Genomic DNA, 23,122 nt, shown 5'->3' on the forward strand with positions numbered 1-23,122 from the left:
GGCCGGGCAGGGCCCGCGGGCCTCGCTCCGCCCGCCCCGGAGCAGCGCCGCCGGTTGGGCACACACACACATCCCCCCCCCCCCCCCCCGCCCTCCCTGCCGTTAATCCCGCCCCCGGCCTCCCCCAAGTGCCCCCCGGGGCTTCTTGTAGAAGCCGCCCCCGCCCCCCGCCGGCGGGACGGCCCGCGTGAGGCGTGCGGAGCTTGCGGGGACAAGGCGGGGAACCGGGCAGGAATTAACGGCCGCCCGCCTCCTCCTCCCGCCCCGTGCCCGCCGCTCGGCCCCGCCGCTGCCGCCTGCCCGGCCCGAGGAGCGGCCCCGGGCGCCCCGCAGGTGAGACAGGGCCGGGGGGCGGCTGGGGCCGGGGCCGGGGCCTGTCACGGGCCTCGGTGCTGCGGGGAGGGCGGGCGGGCCGGGGATGATGCAGCAGTAGCGGCCTGGGGGGGGGGGGGTGGGGGGGCTCCGGGCCCTGCAGCCCCTGGTGCCTTCCCCGGTGCTGGTTCCGCACGGATGGAGGTTCCGCTTCACGCGTCTGAACAGCTGTGGCCTCTGTTAGGGCAGGACTTGCGTTCTGGGCGCCTGCTGCCCTCGAGGAGTGATAGAGCAGGGCGAAGGGGAGTTCTTAAAGGTGCTTTGTTTTTTTCTTAAACCTACATCTCCAGGTGTGCCGTCGTGGCCGTGACTTCCAGTGATAAATCTGACTTAAAATCTTGGTCTCTTCTCCCTGTTCTACATAAAACGTCTGGCTTTCCCATAGATGATGTGGTGCTAACGTTGAGCTAAGGGTCAGAGGCTCTTGGTGTCTGGTTCTTCCTTGTCAGCAGGGCAGGTCACTCGTTATTTCTTTCTTCAGTAGCTCAAGTATAAAACGTTGCTAAGAGCAGCTGCAGATTTCTCCCTTATCTCGGTGGGTTATGCAAGATGAGCAAGCTGACCTGGTAGTTGTTTTGCAGATGAACAGTGCTAGGATTTCATTTATTTGTACAGTTACTCTGCAGACTGGGAATCTCTGTGTGTCTGAGATTCCTGACAGCTGGCTCCAGCTTTGGTACAAAACAACAGGGTTGTTTGAAGCAAAAAAAAAAACCCAAACCAAACCAAAACTGAGAAACTTGTTCCTGTAGAAGGCAGAGACACTGGGTTTGGCAGCAATTTAAGCAACCAGAAGTAGGCTGCAGTTGCCACTGAATTGTTCTGACATGTTCATGTACTGCTCTTCCACAGTGCTGCCTGAGAAAGACAGGCTGAAGGACTTTGTTTTAAGGTACCTTTTTTTCATTTCCCATCACACACGGGACATTTTGACAAGCACAGTTAAGCTTTTCTGGCAGTGCTTTTATTAAATTCCTAGTGTCCTGAGCAGTGCTTGAGAGCTGTGTGCTCCAGCTAAAGCTCTTAGGGCAGAGTCATGGGGAGGCTGGGTTTGAATACTTCCTTCTGAACAGTTGCAACTCAGACCTTTTCTGATGCCTTCAAATCAGAGCTGAGAGGCAAAAAAAAAAGAGGATTTCCCTGTTTTTTTCAAAAAGAGAAGACCTAGCTGGGAAGATCAGCATCCCAGTGCCAGAAAGTTTCAAGGCATGGTTTTAATTTTTAGGGGTGGTCCCAGGGAATGCACTAAAACCATCCACAAGACTGCACTTAACAGAGTGTGCCCCAAAGCAGGTTCCCAGGTAGCTGAAGCTGGTGAAGAGGAAGGAGTCGAGTTAATTTTAAACCAGTATTTTGTTCATTAGGTTTTTCCATGAGATAAAAAACCCAGGAAGGAGAACTAGCAAACATGGTGTTGATTTTTCTTTTTTAATTGGACCAGCTGATGCATTTGGGAAAAGGGATCATCAGTTTTGAGGAAGGAACTCAGAGCCTGTAAGTGCCCCAGTTTTATATATTAGTCAAAGATACTGCATCTTGTCACTTGTCTTTTAATTCAAGGTGTGTTACTTGATACTATTTTGCTTCCCTCTGAAGGTGCATGAAATTTCTCAGTTGTCTGTCACACGTCTCTTCACAGGTTACTGAGATCCTGGTTACAACCACTGTTGTTTTTTGGCATGCAAGGATGATTCCTTCCCCCTCCCCTTTTGCTTTGTTCCTCCAGTTCAGTTTATTGCACTCCAAAGAGTGCTGGAAAAACATTGTTACAAAACTATCCTTGAGGTTTGTCTTCTGCCAGGGCAAGGTGCTGGGCAAGCTTTTCAGCTCCCAAGATAAGTGTTGCTGATAAGGCTTATTCCTTTATACTTCTTTTTTTTTTTTTCCCCTTTTCTCCCCACTGTCAGTGATTCAGATCAGATAACACTGAGAATTCTTTCAAATGTCCTCAAGATGTGAAAACAACAGTGTAGTGACCAGGCTGCTGGAGTTGTTAGCTTCCAGTTCATCAGATTTTTTACCTATTCCGCTTTTTAATGATGGGGGCTTTTCAGATCTGCTTCATTTCCAGCCAGCAGTGATATTTTGGATGGTGATCTATGTTGTTAGTATCACTTGTCTTCTTTTTTAACAAACACAAGTGAGGTTACTAAACTATGCTTCAAAAAGCACACACCTTTTTTAGAGCTGCATGTTTAAAGTCTTTCAACACACCCATGGATCACCACAACAGTGTTTATTGTGCTCATAAGCTGTGAAATCCTCTATTTGTGGTGCTTGGCTGTAGGAGCTGGGTGGAACAGTGTGGTCACATTCTGCACAGTCTTTGAGAGCTGTGTGCCTCACATTGGTTAAAAATCTACCTATGAAATGGTAAATTCCTCAGAGACTGAAGATCTGTTATCTGTGTTACAGATCAGTTGGGTCTGATTCCCTCTTGCCCAGCTTCATTTACAGCAGTCATCATATTTTTAGTGTTTGATATAATAACTAAACATTAGATTGAGATCACAGGGTGGGCAGCATGAAGCCCCTAGACGTTGGGGGCTGCATACTCATGTCTTGGGCTGCAGCACCCTTTCACTTTTAATCCAGGTTTCATGCACACAGGCTAATTAGACTTGTATCTCCTCGTGCTGTTGTGTTTGGCAAGAGGAAGCCAGTTCAGATCACCACGTTGTTTTCCCACCCTACCTGCTGAGGCAGCACAGAACACCCAGTTTCCAGGGAGAAAAGCCTGGCTTAGGTCTGATATACTGATAAATCAGCTTATACTGATACAGTCTAGTCAAGGTTCATGGAGTACAGTGTTCATGGTATACAAGGCCAGCTAAGGATGTAAACCTTGATGAGTTAATGAGTTTGTACTCACTACAGGGCCCTGTGTCAGTCTGAGATGCTGCGTGATCCAGTCTGGGAGGTTACGATCAAAAGGAGGGGTCCCTCTACCACTCCTTTCCTTTTCAGGCCACAGCAAATCCATCCCCACTCCTGAAACAGAGTCAGAGCTGTGCCCATGCTCTGAGCACCTCCCTTCTGAACACACAGATCCCTCCTTCTACATCTTATTAGCTCTGCTCATCTTGTCTTCCCCCCTGCCTTGCTCACTCACCCGCGATCCCACCGTGCAGCCACTCAGCAGCAGGTCAGAACTCATGTGACTGACTCCAGATTTACATTTGTTTTTATCTCTGAACCTGAAATAGTCACATCTAATACACGAAATATGCTAATTGATCTTCTTAACAATCTGTGAGAGCAAATCTGCCATGGTGCTGAAAGGAACTATCCCTTCTTGTCCTAGGAAAACAGCCCCCGCAGGTGAGCGCTGGTGAAAATGGGGGACACAAGAGACATCTGTCCTCACCTGGATTCCATAGGAGAGGTGACCAGGGATGATCTGCTGCTCAAATCCAAGGTACAGGGTGTTCTGGTTGTCAGTCCTTTCCCTTTTAGCTATTGTGCAGGGGTTTGCACATTTCCTTTTCAAAGAAAATGCTGCCTGTCTGCAGAGAGGAGAGGCAGAAGCTCATTTTCCAACCCTCCACAGGTCCCATGAAGGGAGCCTTCACTGACCCCAGCTGAGCTATTACTGTCCTCAGATGTGTCAACTAGCTAAAACACTGCAAAATGTCTATTCAATTGACAGTGTGGTATTAAGAAATTAAATACCATGAGCTGCAGGCCTGTCTCATAGAGGAGCTTCCCCACTCTTGAACGACTAGGTTACTTATAAACTAAACAAGCAAACCAACTTTCTTTTATCATGAATATGCAGGGAACTTGCCAGTCTTGTGGAGCTGTGGGACCAAATCTCTGGGCTTGTCTTCAGGTAAAAATGGCTTGTTATTTGTGTGCATGATGTGGTGGGTCTTCTTTTTAATATATTTAATAAAAAAGAAGTATTGTACTGAAGAAAAAAGAGTGGGAAGCAAGGAGGGGGGTTCATGGTAGAATTCTCCACTGTTTTTGGATGGATTCCAAGGAAAAGACTCCCTAGGCTAAAGGCTAATGCTGCCAGAATATGTCAAGATGTGAGAGTTCACCCTTCATAGGTGATTGCCCCCTGGTAGTCTAAGTAAGAATGAATATAAAGCTCAGCACTGACTGCTGGTTGGGTCCTGCCTCTGCTGGCAGCTGGGACAGGAGGCAGCAAGTGTGAGACAGCAGGAGGTGCTGCTCAGGGAGGAAGGCAGGAAGGAATGACCAGGGGTGTCTGGGCAGGCAGGGGCAGTTTATTTTTACGCTGGAATTGCCAGATGTTTTGAGACTGCTCAGATGAGCTGCCCATGGGAGCAGCTTCCTTGGAATGGAGCCTTTCTGGGGGTGCTCACCTGCTTCCAGGTTTTCTTTCTTAAATGAAACAATTCCAGTTTTCCATCTTACTCTGGGCCCCAAAGAAAAAGCAGGTTAGAAAACTAGCCAGACCAGTTCTGAAGTTGCAGCTGCTGCTGGGACAGGAGTTGCAGACTGTTTTGGGAAGGGTCTAATTTGGTGTCCCCATTGTACTTTTGCTCCTTGCTCTCCCCAGATTGGCTGTCCTTACGTTGGTTGTGGGGAGTCCTTTGCTGACCACAGCACACTTCATGCACAGGTGAGATTTGCTCTGCAGTCCATCTTAAAATGGACAGCTGGATTTTTCCTGGCTACTGAATCTTCCTCTGCCCTATCCTGCTAGCCCAAGTGCTTCAGCCTGAGCCAGCTGTCACATCCTCTTCTTTCACCTTTTGAATTTTTAGGCCAAAAAGCACAACCTGACCGTCAACCTGACCACCTTCCGCATCTGGTGTTACTCCTGTGAGAAGGAGGTGTTCCTGGAGCAGCGGCTGCCAGCGCCCCCCCAGGCACCGCCAGGGAAGTTCACTGAGCCGGTAGGTCTGGATCACAGCCTGGCAGGGATTTTGTTGACCTGTTGCCAAAATCAGCCCAGAGGTTTCCACTGTTGCCCAGGCTTTTGTGGTGATAGGAGCTCTCACTGCAAGTGGGGACCAGTAGCCAGAGGACCAGGCCTTGCCTTACAGAATCTCCCAGCAAGGAGACTTCCAGATGACTTTAATGTCCATTTTTACTTCATTTTTAACCTTTCCCAGCCTCTTCCGTGGGTTGTTTCTGGGAGGACACAGAACAGGTTTTCATTTTCAATGCACAGCCCATGGAAATGTCAGACCAGAAACACATCTGCTTGTTTTGTGCTTGCTGCATATTCCTGATGCCTCTCCTACCATGTGTGCTGGAACCAGTACTGGTACTATTTCCACTCCCTCCATGCATTAGTGAGAAGTTTAGACAGTGCAACTGGTTCTTCTCTCTCCTTTTTTTTAAAGGCTGGCTCCATTTCTGTGTAAGATAACATCTCCCACAACTCATCTTTTAACACAGGCCTCTCACTGATGCTTATTTCTCTGTCATTAATGTAGGATTCTCCATGTCCTGCTCACCCTTTGAAAGCTGTTCCCATTGCAGTGGCTGATGAAGGCGAATCTGAATCAGAGGATGATGATTTGAAACCCAGAGGTAACTGCATCTGATGAAAGGGGCTGTGAGGGTAACTCTGCAAGCTGTAGGACTGCCTAGAAAGGGCTGAATTCCCTCTCCTTTGGGGAGGAAGGTAGAAAGCAGGACTTCTGGAAAGTGTTTGATGCCTCTCTTGTTTGTGCTTTAGGCCTTACTGGAATGAAAAATCTTGGGAACTCCTGCTACATGAATGCAGCACTTCAGGCTCTCTCTAACTGGTAGGCATTAGGGCCTTTCAGTAGAGTCTTGACTAGACTTCATACCTAAAGTGGTGCCTCTGATCTGAGATCTTCATGGGTCTTGCAAAGAGAAACCAGCCAGGCTAGGTGCAGAAAAGATTAATTCAGGGCAGCAGAAGAGATACAACAGGAAGCTGAGGGAATAGCCAACTTGGAGCCACACACAAGACTCACTTTTAGGTGACTGTAGTAAATCTTCATCATTTCTCTTGCACCAGAAATGTATTTGTCCCATGGGAAGGCATATCACATCTCCATTCTCCCCAGTGATATCACTCAAATAACCCATATCCTAAAATATTCTCTAGCCATCCTGCTGAGAACAAATTCCAGGATCTCTTCTCTGTACTGGGAAGATTCAGATCAGCCTTATAATCTATTTCAAGTTAGGAGTCAGGTCTCCATCTGGAATCACTTCCTCCATTAAAAAGCAGTGTCTTAAGCATGCTTTCATAAAGGCAAACATTTCAGTTTTGATAAACCCTTAAATAGAATTAGATGAGCAATTTCTATGCACTGAATTCCTCTCTCTTTTTTTTTTTTTCCTTGCAGCCCACCTCTCACACAGTTTTTTCTGGAATGTGGAGGGCTGGTCCGTACGGATAAGAAACCAGCACTGTGCAAAAGTTACCAGAAGTTGGTGTCTGAGGTTTGGCATAAAAAACGGTGAGTGGACACTCCCTGATCTAACCTGGACAGGTTTCATGCTGCTCTTAGCCCTCAAGTCTGGCATCAGCAAAGAGGAAATCTGATTTTCAGGGCTTATCCCTGAAAATGCATCATCTAAGGCAGGCAGTTCAGACCCTACATAGATGGGTAGATGAGGATTCCCCCATATCCAGGAGATCCCATAAACTGTTTCTGGTGATTATATGTGCATCAGTGATCAAAAAAGAATACATTCTTAAGGCTTTAACTTGAAAAAGGAAGAGATTTTGGTTTTAATATAGCTTTCCTGGGAAGTTGTGGCTGCCCCATCCCTGGAAGTGTTGAAGGGCAGGTTGGATGGGGCTTGGAGCAACCTGGGCTGGTGGGAGGTGTCCCTGCCCATGCAGGGGGTTGGGACTAGATGATCTTGAAGGTCCCTTCCAAATAAGAACATTCTGTGATTCTGTCATCCCTGTTGGCAGTGAAGTAAAAATGGTGGAATAAGGGAATGTTTGTGGCCATTTCTGAGTAATTTACAAGAACTGACCAGCACTTAATTGCACTGCTCTTGATTAGCCCAAGGATCGATGATGTTGATGGGAAAAGAGATACAGATATTTTTATTAAAGAGAGTGGAGAATGCAGGTGATGTTTTGGGAAATGGTGGCTGTTGGTTCAAATTCTAGACCAGTTCAAAGGACAGTGTGAAATAATGCAGCTCTGCTTCAATCTTAAGATGGCTGCTCTGTGGAATCAGTTGGAAAAAATCCAACTAGGAATCTAAATGGCAGTTTCTGGAAGAGAGGGGACTGCAGACTTTGAAGCAATAGAATATAATTAATATTATTAATTTAAATACCGGTTTTGATTTACCTCATTTGCTGTGTGGCCCACCCAGATTCTGAGGCAGAACGTGGTGCTGCAAAATCAAACCAAGTAGCTTAATTGCCAAACCCTGCTCTGGAAAGAATCACTTGAGCTGATCATCTCTGGAAGGACAGACTCAGATGACTGAGAGATGGTTGTTTTTCTCTTCATTTGTATGGGATCCAATAGTGAAACACATGGCCAGGCTTTGCAGGTGCAGAGTTGGCTTTTGTCCACACCCTGTTCTATGGCTGATTGGACAAACTTGGCTCCAGGCCTGATAAGCAAACTAACTTCTTTTTTTTCCCTCCCCTGTATCTAAACAGCCCGAGTTACGTTGTTCCCAGCAGCTTGTCCCATGGGATCAAACTTGTCAACCCCATGTTCCGAGGCTACGCGCAGCAGGTGGGGCCTCAACCAAAGCGTGTCCTTATTCCAAAGGTGGTGGGACTTTTCTTCCTGCTGTGGTGGTGCTTGTGTTCAGAAGGCAGAGCTGGAGCTCTGGGCTCAGTATCATTGATCCCAGAGAGCAGTTGGGTGGGATTGAGGAAACCTGGGTTCAATTCCAGGCTCTGCCTGAGGCTTGTTGGTACCAAATCAATGCATTTTCCTTTGTCAACTTTCTCACTTCTGAAATGACCATGGTCATCTCCTTTATAAAGGGCTTTGACATCTATTAATACATGCTATATGAGAGGTATTATTTATTCACATCACAGCTGGGAAACCTGGATGAATCTTTCTCAAAAGTTAAAAGATAGGAATGTTCTATATTCTTTTTCTGGGGAATTACAGCAAACTACATCTATTTAAATATGGGATATTTTTTCTTTGAAGTTTTTTATCAGCATCTCTCATGTTTATTCTTTAGAAATAAAACGTAAACATCAAACTATGTTTGATTAGCAAACTTACAAAAGAAGTGACTGTGGGACAGTACATCTAAACAGTGATACTGACAGGGAGTCAAAACAGGATAAAACAATGATTAATGAAACAACTTCTGTGTTTACCTTTGATGTAAAGCACACTGGATTGGGAAGCTCTCAGCTGTAAGGAGATAAAGTTGAAAGGCAGACAGGGCAGGCTAAATGCCAGACTTACAAAAAATAACAGAAACATCATCATTAACTTTTTGGAGTTGTCAAAACACCATCTCACTTTTCAGCAGGTCCTTTGAAGCCAATGTATCAGCTCTTCTACCATCTATTATGAATGTAGGAGCTGGCACTGTCTTAGATTTCTGGTTCCACTCCCTACTTATTAAAGATTTTAATCTGCCCTATTTAAGACAGGGACTGTCACGAGAAGAAGTGAAATTTGCCTTGTGGGTAAGAGTCTGTTCTCTACACTCTGCTGCCTTCATTAGGTTTCTCCTTGTCTCTCACCTCTTATCAGTGACAAACCCTTGAGAAACGAGCTCATGGCTGGTGTGCAGCTGCTCTCTGGCTTTTCAGTGTCTTTCAGCTGAAAATGTTCAGATGAAAATTGGGCTTTTTATCATTTAGGAGTTAAAAAACATTTATGTGGTGGACACATTCCTTGGTCCATCTCCAGCCACCCTCTGCTTCAGCAGAGTCTCCTTGTGGTGCAGAGGTGACTGACCTCTGTGAGCAGCACTGAGAGGCTGTGAATGGAACCATCTCCTCTTTTGTCCCATTGTTGGATGGACACTAACATGGAGTTACTCCTGGTTTTCAGGACACTCAGGAGTTCCTGCGGTGCCTGATGGATCAGCTTCATGAAGAACTGAAGGAACCAATTGTTGCAGAGATCAGGGATTTGGATACCAGTGACCAGGACGACAAACGGGAGGGTGACCGGAGTCCTTCGGAGGATGAGTTCCTCTCCTGTGACTCCAGCAGTGACAGGGGTGAAGGAGATGGCCAGAGCCGGACCACAGGGAGCTCCCTGGCAGAGACAGAGTTGTTGATCCAGGATGAAGCAGGGAGAGGCATCTCTGAGAAGGAGAGGATGAAGGACAGAAAGTTCTCCTGTGGCCATCGGCGCAGCAACTCGGAGCAGGTGGATGAGGATGCAGATGTTGATACCACCATGATGCCAATTGATGGCAGAGCCTCACCTGAGATGCTGCCAGCACCCCGTCCTGCCAGCCCTTGCAGGACACCAGGTATGCACCTCACCTCATCTTATTTGTGAGAAAACATGTTACCATCCCACACAGTGGCAAACACCACATCGTGGAACTGTTCCTTTCATGGGTTTCAGGAGATTTTGCATGCAAGGTTTTCTTCAGTGACCCTGGTTCTGCCTTTGAGCACAATTGCTGCTGTAAGAAAATGTAAGACTATGTGAGGCAGAGAGCTGCTTCACTGGGCTGCAGTGCTGAGGAGCACAGTGCCAGCTGCCCCTGCCAAACCTGCAGCACTATTTATGCCCTTCTCCTCATTTAAGAAAAATGTTCTGTATGTGTACGTAGCTGATGGGCTGGCCCAGGGAATTATTAGCTGTGGAAAAGGTGTGGAAGGAGGCACTTACTAATGTTGGACTCGGGGCTCTGGGGAGAGAAAAGTTTGTGCATTTCTGTGTCTTCAGAAGAGAAAAGAGCAGCAGTTCAGACGTAGGTGTGGAGTCACCTCACCCTGAACATACCCCATCTTTCAGCACTTCTTTATATCAGAGTCTGACTCTGCCAACTGGCACTGGAGGCAGCAGTGCTGTTTGTGTGGATTAGGGAGACAGGAGCAAGCTGGGAAACCTAATTAGTTGTAAGTGTGAAAAAATGTCGGGTTGGTTTTATTTTTAATTTTGAATGCAATCATTAGCTGTGCAGTGGAGCTGGGTGTGCACTGGGGGAGCTGCATCTGCCAGCCTGTGCTTGCAGGACAGCCTCTGAACTGCATCAGAACACAGAGCTGGGCTGGCACTGCCTGCCAGTGTTGCCTTCCATAACTGGGCTTTTCACCAGGGCTCTCCTCCCTCCCCATTTTCCCAAACAGAACCTGACAACGATGCCTACGTGCGCTGCTCCTCACGCCCCTGCAGTCCTGTCCATCATGAGATGCACTCCAAGCTCTCCAGCAGCCCTCCCCGCTCCAGTCCTGCCAGGCTTGGACCTTCCTATGTACTCAAGAAAGGTACTGCCACCGGTGCGTGCTGGGGGCAAAGAGGGGAGCATGTAGAGGAGGGGCTCTTTTCCAGAAGAGAGAAGGAAGCCATCGTGATTCTTGATTAGCAGTTGTAAGAAGTGCTGATTCCCCTGAACATCAGTGTCTTCTAGAACAGACCTAGGCAAAGACCTAAAGCTGCAGGTAAAGTCAAGCTCTGGGCACAACAGATGTTCTTGTATCGGGCTTCAGGCTTATATTGGAGCCTGAAATGATTTCCATGTCTGCATCTGCAGGCTGTGTTTGTTATTCAGAAGATGGCTATGAAGTCCCAGGCACAAGCTCTGTCCCTCCAGGGGATTGTGGAGATGTGTAAACATTTTGTCTGCCAGACTTCGCTTTCATAGCATGTGGGCCAAAGAGCTGCAGGATGATGTTACCAGGAAAGAGCTTCCTGCTTCTTGGTCATCTTGGGCTCCTGATAACACAATTAAGGCTGCAGATGTCAGTTCAGTGCTGGGAGCATTGTTAGGCTTCAGAGGGAAGCCTGGCTTCTCTTGTTGTCAAACTGGTGTCTTCATCCCAAGCAAACTGTAGATCACAATCCCTCAGCATTGCATCACCTGCAGACACAATGGCAAGTGCTCACTCCACTGTCCCTGCAGCTGCTCCATCATGGCATTCCTCCCCCAGCTGTATCCCAGCCTCTTGGCTGAGGTTAGCACAGCCACAGATGTTCTGGCAGGATAAAAACCACTCTATTTCCATGCACGTGTTGTGAAACAAAACTGTGTGTTTGGCCAGTCCCTGCTGTGGAGACACCTTCAGTCACCTGGGGAACATGTGAGTGTCGGAAGGGAAGGAAAAAAAGGACCAAGTAGAGGGGCAGGTGAGGGGAGTGTAAAGCTTAGAGCAAAATGTTGCAAGACCTCAGAAAAGCAGGGACTCTGAGGCAGAGCCAGGCTTCTAAACATGTAGTAAGAGGATGGCAAGAGGCTTTCTAGGGAGGCAGTTTCTGCCTGCTGAGAGCTGGCACGTCCCTGCTGGCTCAGTTGGCTGCCTGCCCTTCCTGTACCACATGGAGCAGTCGACTTCTCCCTGGCAGCTGATGACAGGCTCTGCTGTCTCCCCGGCTTGCAAGTGGCATCTGACCATGCAGGACAGCTGCAGGACTCTTTGGAGTTGCTACATGATGGGGCTTCCTTGTTTGTCTTCCAGCCCAGATGCAGGCTTCTGGGAAAAAGAAGAAGGAGCTCCGTTACCGCAGCGTGATTTCGGACATCTTCGACGGCTCCATCCTCAGCCTGGTGCAGTGCCTCACCTGTGACAGGGTGAGCTGGCTGTTGGGCAAAGAGCATGGTCTCCTGGCTTATAGATCTCTTCTTAGGAAATGGTGCCCCTGTTTCCAAACACTGTGGGGTGCAGCAGGCCTGCTAACAGGACCGTAGGTGGATGGTGGGAGGTGTGAGAAATACGCCGTGCTAAGAAGTTGCATTTCTCTGAGGGGTCTGTTTGCTTCTCCCTGTTACTGGGTTGGTGCAGAAATATCACATTAGCATTAGAAAACTGATTCCAGAGCTACCAAAACCATGACAGAAGTCATACTGCTGACAGCAGCAAAGAGTGATTATCCAGAGTGAGATGCTCTTATTCTCAGCTCAGGTTTCCAGCCCAGACAAAACTGAAGCAGTGATAAAAGGTGCTGAAGATCAGGTCCCAGCTCCATCACACACACAAGAAACCCAGACTTCTTCCTCTTGGATATTTCCAGGTTTCTACAACAGTGGAGACATTCCAGGACCTGTCACTCCCAATCCCAGGGAAGGAGGACTTGGCCAAACTGCATTCTGCCATCTACCAAAACGTGCCAGCTAAGACAGGGGCATGTGGGGACAACTATGCCTCCCAAGGCTGGATTGCCTTCATCATGGAGTACATCCGGAGGTGTGTTCCCTGTGCAGGACCTCTCTTCCCTGGGGTTTGCCCTGCAGTGCTGGAAGGCAGCTTTCCCTACCCAGTGTGTTTAATTGGAATTGTCCAAGGATTTGTAACCATTCCTTGGCCATCAATATGTGGTACCTCATGGGTCTTTGAGCCTTTTCATGTAGACCAGTTGCTACTGTTCTAGATCTGCCATACACCTTGGGACCCCTCACTTACTTCTGCCTTTAGCTCAGTCTTGCCCTCCAGAGCAAATTCCTGCTGTAGTTTTCCAAATTATTTCCAGTTTGAGCAATCACAGTGGGAATATAAGCTGAGAGAAATCATGCTTGCCCTGCTTCTCTGTGGTGTGTGATGACCTGAGGACCTACAGCTAGAAGGAAACCCAGCATCCCTTTAGGGTTTTACATGCCAGAGTGTCCAGATATTTTCCATGTAACTCTTTCTCTTAATCCCCTCTCTTCTGCAGGTTTGTGGTGTCCTGTATCCCTAGCTGGTTTTGGGGTCCTGTTGTGACACTGGAGGATTGCCTTGCTGCCTTTTTTGCAGCAGATGAATTGAAGGGTGAGTTTTCTTCAGTGAAGACTGACAGCATGAAAAAAAAAATACACATGGAGGAGTATTTCACATGTATTTTGGAGGCATAATAAATATCCTTGGATATCCTGCCTTACTCTTTCACTTGGAGACTGGCAGTACCAGAAGTTGGCAGTTCAGCATCTCTCAGAAGTGAGTTTTTCCACCTGCTCAGGGGTAGGAAATCCAGTTGAGAGTGTCCTTAGTGAGGAGCAGATGTAGCTGTTGGCTGGTTGATGGTGCTGGGGCTCCTCACCCACCTTAGTTTCTTTGCTGTCTCCATCAACTCCTGCAGCTCTAGAGGACTGAAGCCATTTGTTGTATTCATCTCTGTTGGTCACATACTTTCCTGCTAGTTGACTGCATCCTTGCCTCTGCTTATTGAGAGAAGGGTTTGCTTTGATCCCTTTTCCTCCTGCCTTCCCCAGGAGGTGGTTTATCTCAGTTTCTCTGCACTGGCTGGAGGTGCAGCCCTGTCACCCTTGTGTGCTCTGAGTATAATGGCTTTCTCCTCTTGGTCTGCAGGGGACAACATGTACAGCTGTGAACGGTGTAAAAAGTAAGTTTGCATTATCTGTATTTCTGGAACTTTGGTTTCTCTGTGGGACTGTCAGACATTTTGCTGTGCCCTCAGCTTGGAGATTTCTGCTGAGTGGTGTGTAGAGTCTGCCATGGATTAGAGTTCTGCTCTTGGTGGGTCACTGATGGCAGGGAGGTGCTGGCTTTGGGGGAAAAAGAAGGACATGAACAGGATATGTGGCAGTAATGGAGTTATTGTACTGGAAAGAAGAGGCAGGACAAGCTGTTCATGCCATGCCCATTGGGGAAGGATGCTGCAAAGGGCCTGAAGTTGTTGCTGCTGGAATTCAGAGTTTGCCTTGGATTTCAAAGGAAGCAAGACCCAGCCTTGCCTTCTGGCATCCCTTCGGAGATTATTACAGCTGGTTTCTTTTCCTCCCTCAGACTGCGGAATGGAGTGAAGTACTGCAAAGTCCTCCGGCTGCCAGAGGTGAGTAAATGCACCTTGTTTCCTACTTTTCTTATAGCAGCCTCTGAGGAGGTTGGGAGGCCAGAGGTAGAACAGAAATAGTTGGTTTTCGTGGCAAAGTCCTGTATCTAGACCAGAAGAGACTTAGAATGGCAAAGCTGATGAGCCAGCAGGATTCATGGGTAACAGGTGAAGTCTTGCAAAGATCAGACACACAGATGTGCTGTTTTATCAGGATACTCATGGAAAAAACTGTGCTTTGCTGTCCTCTGTGCTTGGTCTTTTAGATTCTTTGCATCCACTTGAAGCGGTTCCGGCACGAGGTGATGTATTCCTTCAAGATCAGCAGTCACGTCTCCTTCCCCTTGGAAGGGCTGGACCTACGACCTTTCCTGGCCAAGGAGTGTGTCTCTCAGATCACCACCTATGATCTCCTCTCTGTCATCTGTCACCATGGCACAGCAGGCAGTAAGTCCTTCTTCTGTGAGTATGAGTGTTCCAGGTGCAGCCGACACCTCTGGGCTGAGGTGCAGTGTAAGGCCTCCCCCTCCACCCCCGGGCTTGGTCAGCCTCTGCCCTTGGAAAAGTGAACCCAGCAGCTCCTGACAGATCCCCTGCAGCTGTTTCATCCTTACCACTGGGTTGGCTCAAACCCTTTCCTGATGTTCAGCCTCACTGAGAGGCCCTTTCCAAGGAAGGCAGATCAGGGTGACAGTGCCAGGCTCCCCTGCTCCTGCAAACCTTGCCTGAACAGGAATTACGCTTTTTATTTTTTGCCTCTCTCTCCATCCTCTGCCAGCAGAGAATCCTGCTTGTGCTGCTGACATTATCCCAGGCCTGACTTCCCTCTGTGCTCTGAATCCCAGCACTGTTGTGTGTTCCCTGTTCCAGGTGGGCACTACATTGCCTACTGCCAGAACGTGATCAATGGCCAGTGGTACGAGTTTGATGACCAGTACGTCACCGAAGTCCACGAGACCGTGGTGCAGAACGCAGAAGCCTACGTCTTGTTCTACAGGTGAGCTGTGCCCTGGGTGCAGCAGTTCCTGCCTGCTTGCACAATACCTAGAAATGCCTTTGGAAAATTGAAGTGTTCAGGAATCACTGTTTTTTTTCTCTTCCCTACTAAAGGAAAAGCAGTGAAGAGGCTGTGCGGGAGCGTCAGAAAGTCGTGTCCCTTGCCAGCATGAAGGAGCACAGTTTACTTCAGTTCTACATCTCTCGAGAGTGGCTCAATAAATTCAACACCTTTGCTGAGCCTGGTCCCATCACCAACCACACCTTCCTGTGCTCTCATGGAGGTAAAGGTAGCACTGCCAGATTTGGGAAGAGCAACTCCCAGCTCTTCCTTTATGCCTTGAGAAAAAAACTCCAGCTGTCATCCCGATAGAGCACATGCTGCAGTGGGATCTGCTTCCTTGGCAGACACTCCAGCCTGCTCAGGGAGGGATGAAACAATCACCCCATTGTCCTGCTGATCAGAGGCCTGGAGGGATATGTAGTGCTGGGAAACAAGGATTTTCAGTTCTCTGTTTGTTTTTAAAAACAAACCTGCAGAAAGCAGATAAAGCAACATTTATCTGTGTTGCCCTATCAGCAAGGTTGGCCTCTGGTGTTTGTCTGGAGAATGGGGCACGTGCCACTGAAGAGAGCTTGATAACAACATTTTACTGCTCTGCTTCTTCATCTGTCTTGTGGGGATTCCTCGTATCTATAAAATCTCCAATTGGAAGTGAAGCACTTGATTAGAAACTGGAGCCATGAACTGAGAAACCTCCACAGTTAATGACCTCTCTGCTGTCTTCCATGAGCAGAGGAAGCAGATTCTGGAACCAGGGAGTTTTCAGCTAAGGAAATCTGCCTTTTTTTATTTGTGTCTTTCCCCAGCAATAAGGAGTTCTCTGGTTAACTCTCCCTCTTGCTTTTCCTCCACAGGGATCCCTCCTAATAAATACCACTACATTGATGACCTGGTTGTGATTCTGCCCCAGAACGTGTGGGAATATCTCTACAACAGGTGAATGTGGCTGTTTCATTCTTCCTGCCAATTACTTTGGGTTTTGTTTCACACCTTGGGCAGTGGCCAAGACATAATCCCTTCCCAGGGCACCTGCAAGGCATGTGGTCTGGCACAGACTTGTCTGGTAGAGCCTCCTCATCTAAATCACCAGGAGCTGTGTCACTGTTCCAGAGCAGCATGGTGACCCTCACTGTGCCGAGCAAAGGCAAACAGCCACAGCTGCTCCTCCTTCATCAGTGTCTGGAGCAGTATAAAAATCCATCTCTGTAGGATTCTAGGCTGGGAAGCATTTCCATTCTTCTGCAGTTCTCCATTCCCCTCCCTCTTTTCCTGTGCTCAGGTTTGGGGGTGGCCCTGCTGTGAACCATCTGTACGTGTGCTCCATTTGCCAAGTGGAGATTGAAGCACTGGCCAAACGCAGGAGGATTGAAATCGACACCTTCATCAAGGTTTGTGGGGGAAGCATCTGGAAGCAACAGCAAAGGGCAGAGGTGGGAAATGGAAACCTGCCCCAGCCAGGTAGTGGAAGACTCTTGCCCCTGTTTTCCAGAATGTGATCTACAGCATGGCCAGGAGATTGAGCCTGGGGTTCCCCGGGGCTGGCAGCACAGGGAGGGCAGCTGGAATATGACAGTGCTGTGTGTGGCTGCATCCAGTTTGACACCATCCTAGACTCCTGTCTGCTCTAGGGAGCAGACACAGGTTGTGAGGAAGGTGGTGGAATTACAAGGGGTTCTTCTGAAGAATAGGAAGGCTGCCTTACAGTGAGGGGCTCCTCAGGAGTGACTAAACCCTTCCTGCATGTCTCTGTTCTCCTCTGCTCTCCCAGCTGAACAAGGCTTTCCAGGCAGAGGAGTCTCCAAGTGTCATCTACTGTATCAGCATGCAGTGGTTCCGTGAGTGGGAAGCCTTTGTCAAGGGGAAGGACAATGGTAAGAAGCCAGAGACCTCTGGAGTCTGCTGGGGGTGAGAGGTAGAACAGAAACAAGTCTCTGTGCTAGGGTACACCTCCTCAGTAAGCACTGCCTGTGGCTGGTGTCACCTGAGGCTGAACAGAGCTCAGACACTCACCACTCTGACTGCCAGCAGGTCCCCAAGGGCAGGGCAGAAATAACAAGAGAACTGGCTTGGGAAATAAGCTGGATCTGGTGGCAACATGGAAAGCAGAATGGGTCTTGACATGTTTGTTCTCCCCTACAGAGCCTCCCGGACCAATTGACAACAGCAAGATTGCACTCACTAAAGCAGGTGGCCACGTTCAAGTTAAGCAGGGTAAGGCTTGTGCTGTCTTGTAGCTTTCCTGGAAGGTGAAGCAGAATGATCCACTGGATCTGTCTCTCCACAGTGAAGGGTCACAGAGCAAGATGGTGTTGCAGGGGATGACAGTTCTCTGCACACACCCCTCTGCTGCCCACCTGGAGCAGGCCACCTCGGTTCCCCACTGGCAGCTCCTGCACAACCACCTTGCTGGTGGCACTTGCTGTAGTGAAGCCTGCAGTCCCCCATCTGGGCCTGCTCTTCCCAGGCCCCTTCCACCACTCCCCTATGCCCAGCATTGTAACTGTGATCTTGTCTTGCATCCTGACTTGTCTTGACTCAGCATCTGCTGTGGTCCAGCTTGTGAAGTAACTGGTGCTGCTGTCCTCACTGGGCTCTGCTGCCCAGCTGATACAGATGGCATCTCTATCTTGGTTCTCCCTCAAAGCAGTCCCTTCTGATTCCTCCTTCTCTGTAACCTCGATGGCAAAGTTCTCTGCTTTCTGCTTTCACCATCTAAAGTTGTTGCTCCTAGGACAGCTTGGAGGATTATTCAGTCTCTCTCTGGCAGTGACACCCCTGCACACACCCACCTCTCACCACTGCTCTTGTCCCTTTCAGGTGCCGACTATGGGCAGATTTCTGAGGAGACCTGGGTTTATTTAAGCACACTCTACGGAGGGGGCCCAGAAATTGCAATCAGACAGAATGTGGCCCAGGTCCAAGAGCTGGAAAACCTGCACGGGGAGCAGAAGATTGAGGCGGAGACGCGGGCGGTGTGAAGGGGCAGGGAAGGTATGACACAAACATGCAGGTGGGGATGGGAGGCTGGGGAATCCTGAGGAGTCAAACCTCTTCTGCTGTCTGGTACCCCAAGGCATGTGCAGCTCCCACCACCACTTCTGGGGCAGGCAGGTTTCCTCCACCAGCCTTTCATGTGTCTTTTTGGTGGTGCTGGGCACGACTGGGAGAAAAGCAGCTTCTCTGCAACTCACCTCTGGAAAAAGCCGTGGTAGGAGGCTACAGCCAGAGGCCACCCCAGCCCTCTCTCCCATTGGTTTGCTTCCAAGAAACCAGCACTCCCAGCTTGCCCCCCCAGTGAACTGGGTCTGCTCCTTTGCAGATTTTGCTTTTGGCACTTTTTAACTCAAATGTATCAAGATAATGGCACCTCACTTCTGTTTCCAGTGTTGCAACTAGAGAAGCTTGTTATTTGAAGCTGACCAAAGCCACCAGGTCTCCCAGTAGTTTGGTGCTGGTGGTTCACAGCTGCCACAACTTCCTAGTTTTGCCCTTTATCTAATTCTTGCAAATTTAGTTGCAGTAGACTAAGAAATTTTGAAAGAGGCCATTTCTTTTTCCCTTAGCCCCTAAAGCCCCTTCATGGCTCTGCAGTTTATTATTTTTTCCTCTTTGTATCTGACTTCATGTGCTCAGCATGTTTTCAGAGAACAAAGCTGGAAGATGAGTTCTCCTTCCCAATGGATTCCCACTGCACTTTCTGCTAAAGCTCCTGGCAGTGCAGCTCTGGGGTGCTGCTTCCAAGGTGGTTCAGTCACAGGGGTGATACACAAACAGCTTAAGCTCAGAGCTGTTCAGGGGCAGGGGTCATTGGAGCAGGGTACAGGACAGCTCTGATCAGGCTTCTTGGTTCATAACCCCATTCTCAGACCCTGCTGTTGGCCTCCATCTGTCTCCACATCTGTCATGAGAAGCAAGGGGCCATGAAAGATGAGGAAGAACCAGTTTGTTTGCACAGAGCCTGTAGAGATGGGTCACCCTGGGACAGGGTGGTTGTTCAGCCCTGGGGAAGGGGCCTGGCTGAGCAGGCTCCAGGTTCTTGAAGCAGCTTTTTAGGAATGAGCTGCTTTCTGCAAACAAGCCCCCACCTGTGTGCTGAGGTCATTCCAGCTTCTCCACACAGAGGGCGTTTGTGTACACAGTGGCTCATTTAATGACCAGAAATAACTTGCTCTCCAATCACTGCTGCCAACACAGCCACCAAGTATCCAGTAGCAGGAGGTGGAGAGAGACATGGAGACAAAAAAGGCTAAATGTTACTTTTCTCAGCAGGGCTGTTTCTTAGAAGTTCTTTGTTTATCTTGTAAGCCAGAAAGGCAAGAGGGAAATCTTTGCAAGCATCTGAGTGCAAATTAATGGAAGGAGAGCATGGCAGAAGTGGCCTGACATGGGGCTGAGGAACCAAACTGTGTGTTCCCTGTGCTGGAAGCTGAGGCCATCAAGTCTGGCCTTGGTGGTACCAGGCTCAGTGTGGGGCTGAGCTCCTCCTGTAAAAAAAAAGAGGGAGGGAAAGGCTGTGCTTTGACTTGAAAGAGTGGGAAAGTGTGGGAGACAGGAGAATTTGGAAAGACAAATGTGGCCTTCTGATTTTTTCTTTTTTTTTTAGACCAAATGTTTGCTGCAAACAGCAACTTCTTCTTTAAAAGTGTCTGTAAATGGTTCAGCATGTTCATTTTACTATCCTGTTTATTGGATGCTTGTACATACCCAGCCAGGCCTGAGGGGAGGTCTGAGAATGAGCCACTGGTGGAATTTCTCATTGTTTTAAGTTGTCTTTGTTGGCTACTGCAGCTGCCTTGGGATCTGCTGCAGAGCCTGTAGGGCTGCATGTCCCTGTTGTCTGTGCCCTTCAGAGATCCTGTACAGGCTCTAGTCACACTCCTGTGCTTAAGTGTTATTCTTTGTGCTGGAAACGTGTTACAATAAATACATGTGCATTCAACCTGGTGCTGCCTCCTGCCTGCCTCGTGTGGCCAGAGGGGCTGGCTGCTGCCAGGGAGCTGATGCTGTTGAGGAAGAGAAAAAAATTACAATTTTTTTTAAATTTTTTTTAAATTAAAATCCCAAACTTCCTTCTGCAAAGAGCCCTGGCAGGAACAGCTCCTTCTGGGCTGGGGTAGCTCAAGTGCCCTCAGCCACCCTGTGCTCCTTCAGAGAAGGGTGCTGGCTCCTTTCATTCTCCCCTTGTCAACATTTCCTCTTCATGTTTCATTTGCCCAATTTCAGACAAGTTTGTCTCAGAAAAGCCCCTGTTGTCCAGACACACATGCTTATCCATGACCATCATGCCATGAGAGGAGCTCGGAAGGGAAGTAGCTGAAGTTCCATTGATGAGCTGTTCTAGGTTTCTGGAAGGCTTTTCTGTCAGTCTGTTGTGTGGCTAAGATGTCCTTATTGATATCATTCACTTCCCTGGTTACATGTGGCAGCAGCTTTGCTGCAGACTTCCCAGGAAACACCATGTTCCTGCCAGCCCAGCTCCATGTTCTGCCACCCTGAATTAACAGCTGCTCAACCAGGCAGGAGCTGTGAGCACTGCCCCAGGAGCTGGGGACAGGGAATGACACCCCCGGAGCTGAAGCCTTAAAGATCTGAAGAAACAGAGCTCGAGCTGGGCCAATAAGAACGTGCAGCTTGTTCTTTAGCAACTTGAAGTCAACTGCCAAAACTTGCATCTCACAAACAAACCCGTCACCTCAGCAACTGCAGAGCAGCTCCAGGCTTTGAGGAGACACTGACGCCCTCCCCTAGGGAGGGATGATCCAGTGTCTAGACAAACTGCTCTGGCAAACCCACAGTTGTACTTTTTGTTACCCTCTGTCCGTTAGAAGACTCAAAGCTTGGTTGTGCATCTAGATTTCATCTGCCATGTGAGTGCAGCCTTGCTGTCCTCTGGCTCCCACAGGAGGGGGCTGGGACATTCCTCAGACACAGGAGCTGCCTTCAGGACCCCATGCCAACCTCAGCTACATTTCATGGCTGAACTCCCACCAGTTCTTTTTGCAAATCACTTCATTTCCCCCTTATTTTCTCAGGTCTTTTGCTGATTGCAAAAAGAAACACAACAAAGGGGAGATGAAAGAACTGTTCATGCACTGGGCTGGTGGAGCCAAGCTCACTGGTTCCATTATCCACTCCCTGCCCCAGCCCTCTGGTAGAACTGGGGAGTTTGATTTACAGGTGCTGCTGCTCCTCCTCCCTTGGGTCCTCTCCAGACCAGAGCAGACAGATCAGAGCTGTGACACAGAGATGACAAATCCTCTGCCCCACTCCCCTGCTCACAGCCCTGCCCAGCAGCCCATGCACACAGCAACCTGTGCCCTCCAACATGTTCAGTGCTGCAGCCCCACTAGATAAAGCTCAGTTTATTTTCTTCCCAGTTAGTGCTCAGCTTGGCTTCAGTTTCCAGCCTTCACTCACATATTTGGCTGTGCTGTTTCTAAAGTTAGCAATGCCAATTCTATTTCAGAGAAATCAAAGTTAGCACCAGACAGACACCCCCTGCTAGACACTGTTTCCTAAAAATGCACAGACTAGCAGGCTGTTCATAAACAGTTCTGATTTGTCCCAAATTGACAGGGCTGTGAATTACTGCTGGCAAAGAACAACTGAAATTCTGTTAAAAAAAAATAAATTAAAAAAGCAATCTGACCTTAGAAAAAATAAGACTCTTCTAGCTGGTTCAAATGGAATGATCACCAGTGCCACCAGTACAGCTGCAAACCCTTGTGGCTCCCAGGTGAGGCTGTCTGCCCTGAACTGGACTGAGAGGTGATGGAGAAGCTGTCCAGGAGTTAAGTCACAAGATCATAGAATCATAGAATGGTGAAGGTTGGAAGGGACCTTAAAAAGATCATCAGGTTCCAACCCCCCTGCCATGAGCAGGGACACCTCCCACTGGACCAGGGGTTTTGTCTCAGCATGAGGGAGACACAGACTAAGCACCAACCCCACGTAGGAAAGCAGAATTGTAAATGTCCTCACCCAGACTTGCAGAAATGCATCTGGTTTGCAGCTCCACCAAACAGGTGGAGGGAAACATGATGGTATTTCCTACACCTGTGTGCACAAAGGCATCATTTGCAACAACAATCAGCATCAAAAACACCTGCCAAGACTCCCTGTTAAACCAAAGCATTCACTGGGGCATGACAAGGTTCACCTCTGGTAGATGAAATGTCTTCCCCAAAGCTTCCAGTGGCCTCCTGCTGAGGTGGGGAAAATGCAAGATCCAACTGTGCTGCCCAAGGACACCAACAACTCCAACCAGAACTGGACATTTTTCTTTCTCCTCAAATGACCAAATAAAAACCCCAACCACTTCATTCTCTCCAGTGCCAGCTGGGAAGGTGAAAGTGATAAAATCACGTCTTAAAGTGACCTTTGATGGGAACTAGCAATGTGGGACAGTCATGCAAAGGTACAGGCAGAGCCAAATTAATATCCAAAACACTTGACAATTCCAGTATGAAATAATATTGAATAAAAAACAGAACAAAAAACCAAGTACCACGGGTAAAAACATGTCATAAAGCCCCCACTGGAACAGGCAGTTTCTGCTTATTCATTGTAAATTTTACAGCTGGAAGCAAAACCCAAATCCATCCCGCAGTCAAGGAGAATAATGAGGAGCAAGAGAGCAGCTTAGGGGAGTTTTGGGCTATAAAATTTTATCTGGAACAGTAAATCACAGTTAAATTCCAGTTTTAAATGGGCAAAGCTTGTGAGGAGGCTGAAAGCTCACTGGGGAGCAATGGCTACAAAACCTCAGCAACAGCCTCCTTGCTTGGGAAAGAGAAGCAACAAAGCATTTCTGTTCTCTGGATCAAAC

The 23,122-nt window shown here is 48.5% G+C and overlaps 1 protein-coding gene across 5 annotated transcripts; it reads left to right on the plus strand.

Moving 5' to 3' along the window:
- Positions 1 to 115: 115 nt before the first annotated feature.
- On the plus strand, positions 116 to 20,233 carry USP20 (ubiquitin specific peptidase 20). 5 transcript variants are annotated; one of them, XM_051636943.1, is made up of 25 exons: positions 116 to 333; positions 3,340 to 3,517; positions 3,677 to 3,790; positions 4,151 to 4,204; positions 4,904 to 4,966; positions 5,112 to 5,243; positions 5,790 to 5,886; positions 6,035 to 6,104; positions 6,678 to 6,791; positions 7,967 to 8,045; positions 9,342 to 9,771; positions 10,601 to 10,738; positions 11,927 to 12,039; positions 12,480 to 12,652; positions 13,119 to 13,213; positions 13,751 to 13,784; positions 14,189 to 14,234; positions 14,501 to 14,681; positions 15,105 to 15,231; positions 15,345 to 15,514; positions 16,149 to 16,230; positions 16,574 to 16,682; positions 17,063 to 17,165; positions 17,434 to 17,505; positions 18,112 to 20,233. In XM_051636943.1, the coding sequence occupies exons 3-25, from the start codon at positions 3,710 to 3,712 to the stop codon at positions 18,270 to 18,272; spliced, it is 2,724 nt and encodes a 907-aa protein (XP_051492903.1). In that variant the 5' UTR covers positions 116 to 333; positions 3,340 to 3,517; positions 3,677 to 3,709; the 3' UTR covers positions 18,273 to 20,233. The 5 variants fall into 5 exon arrangements, with proteins under 5 accessions (XP_051492903.1, XP_051492905.1, XP_051492902.1 ...); XM_051636945.1 differs by lacking the exon at positions 3,340 to 3,517 and having other exon boundaries at positions 18,112 to 18,285; positions 19,898 to 20,233; XM_051636942.1 differs by lacking the exon at positions 3,340 to 3,517.
- Positions 20,234 to 23,122: the final 2,889 nt, after the last annotated feature.

Source organism: Apus apus, chromosome 19 (genome assembly GCF_020740795.1).
Source record: "Apus apus isolate bApuApu2 chromosome 19, bApuApu2.pri.cur, whole genome shotgun sequence".
NCBI lineage: Eukaryota > Metazoa > Chordata > Aves > Apodiformes > Apodidae > Apus > Apus apus.

What these genes read in the sequence shown, in the direction of transcription:
- USP20 (XM_051636943.1), top strand. Translation starts at nt 3,710, where the DNA reads ATGGGGGACACAAGAGACATCTGTCCTCACCTGGATTCCATAGGAGAG. An exon ending in CAGCCCTTGCAGGACACCAG is followed by an intron (nt 9,772 to 10,600) that starts GTATGCACCTCA and finishes TTTCCCAAACAG; the next exon opens with AACCTGACAACGATGCCTAC. An exon ending in ATCATGGAGTACATCCGGAG is followed by an intron (nt 12,653 to 13,118) that starts GTGTGTTCCCTG and finishes TCTCTTCTGCAG; the next exon opens with GTTTGTGGTGTCCTGTATCC.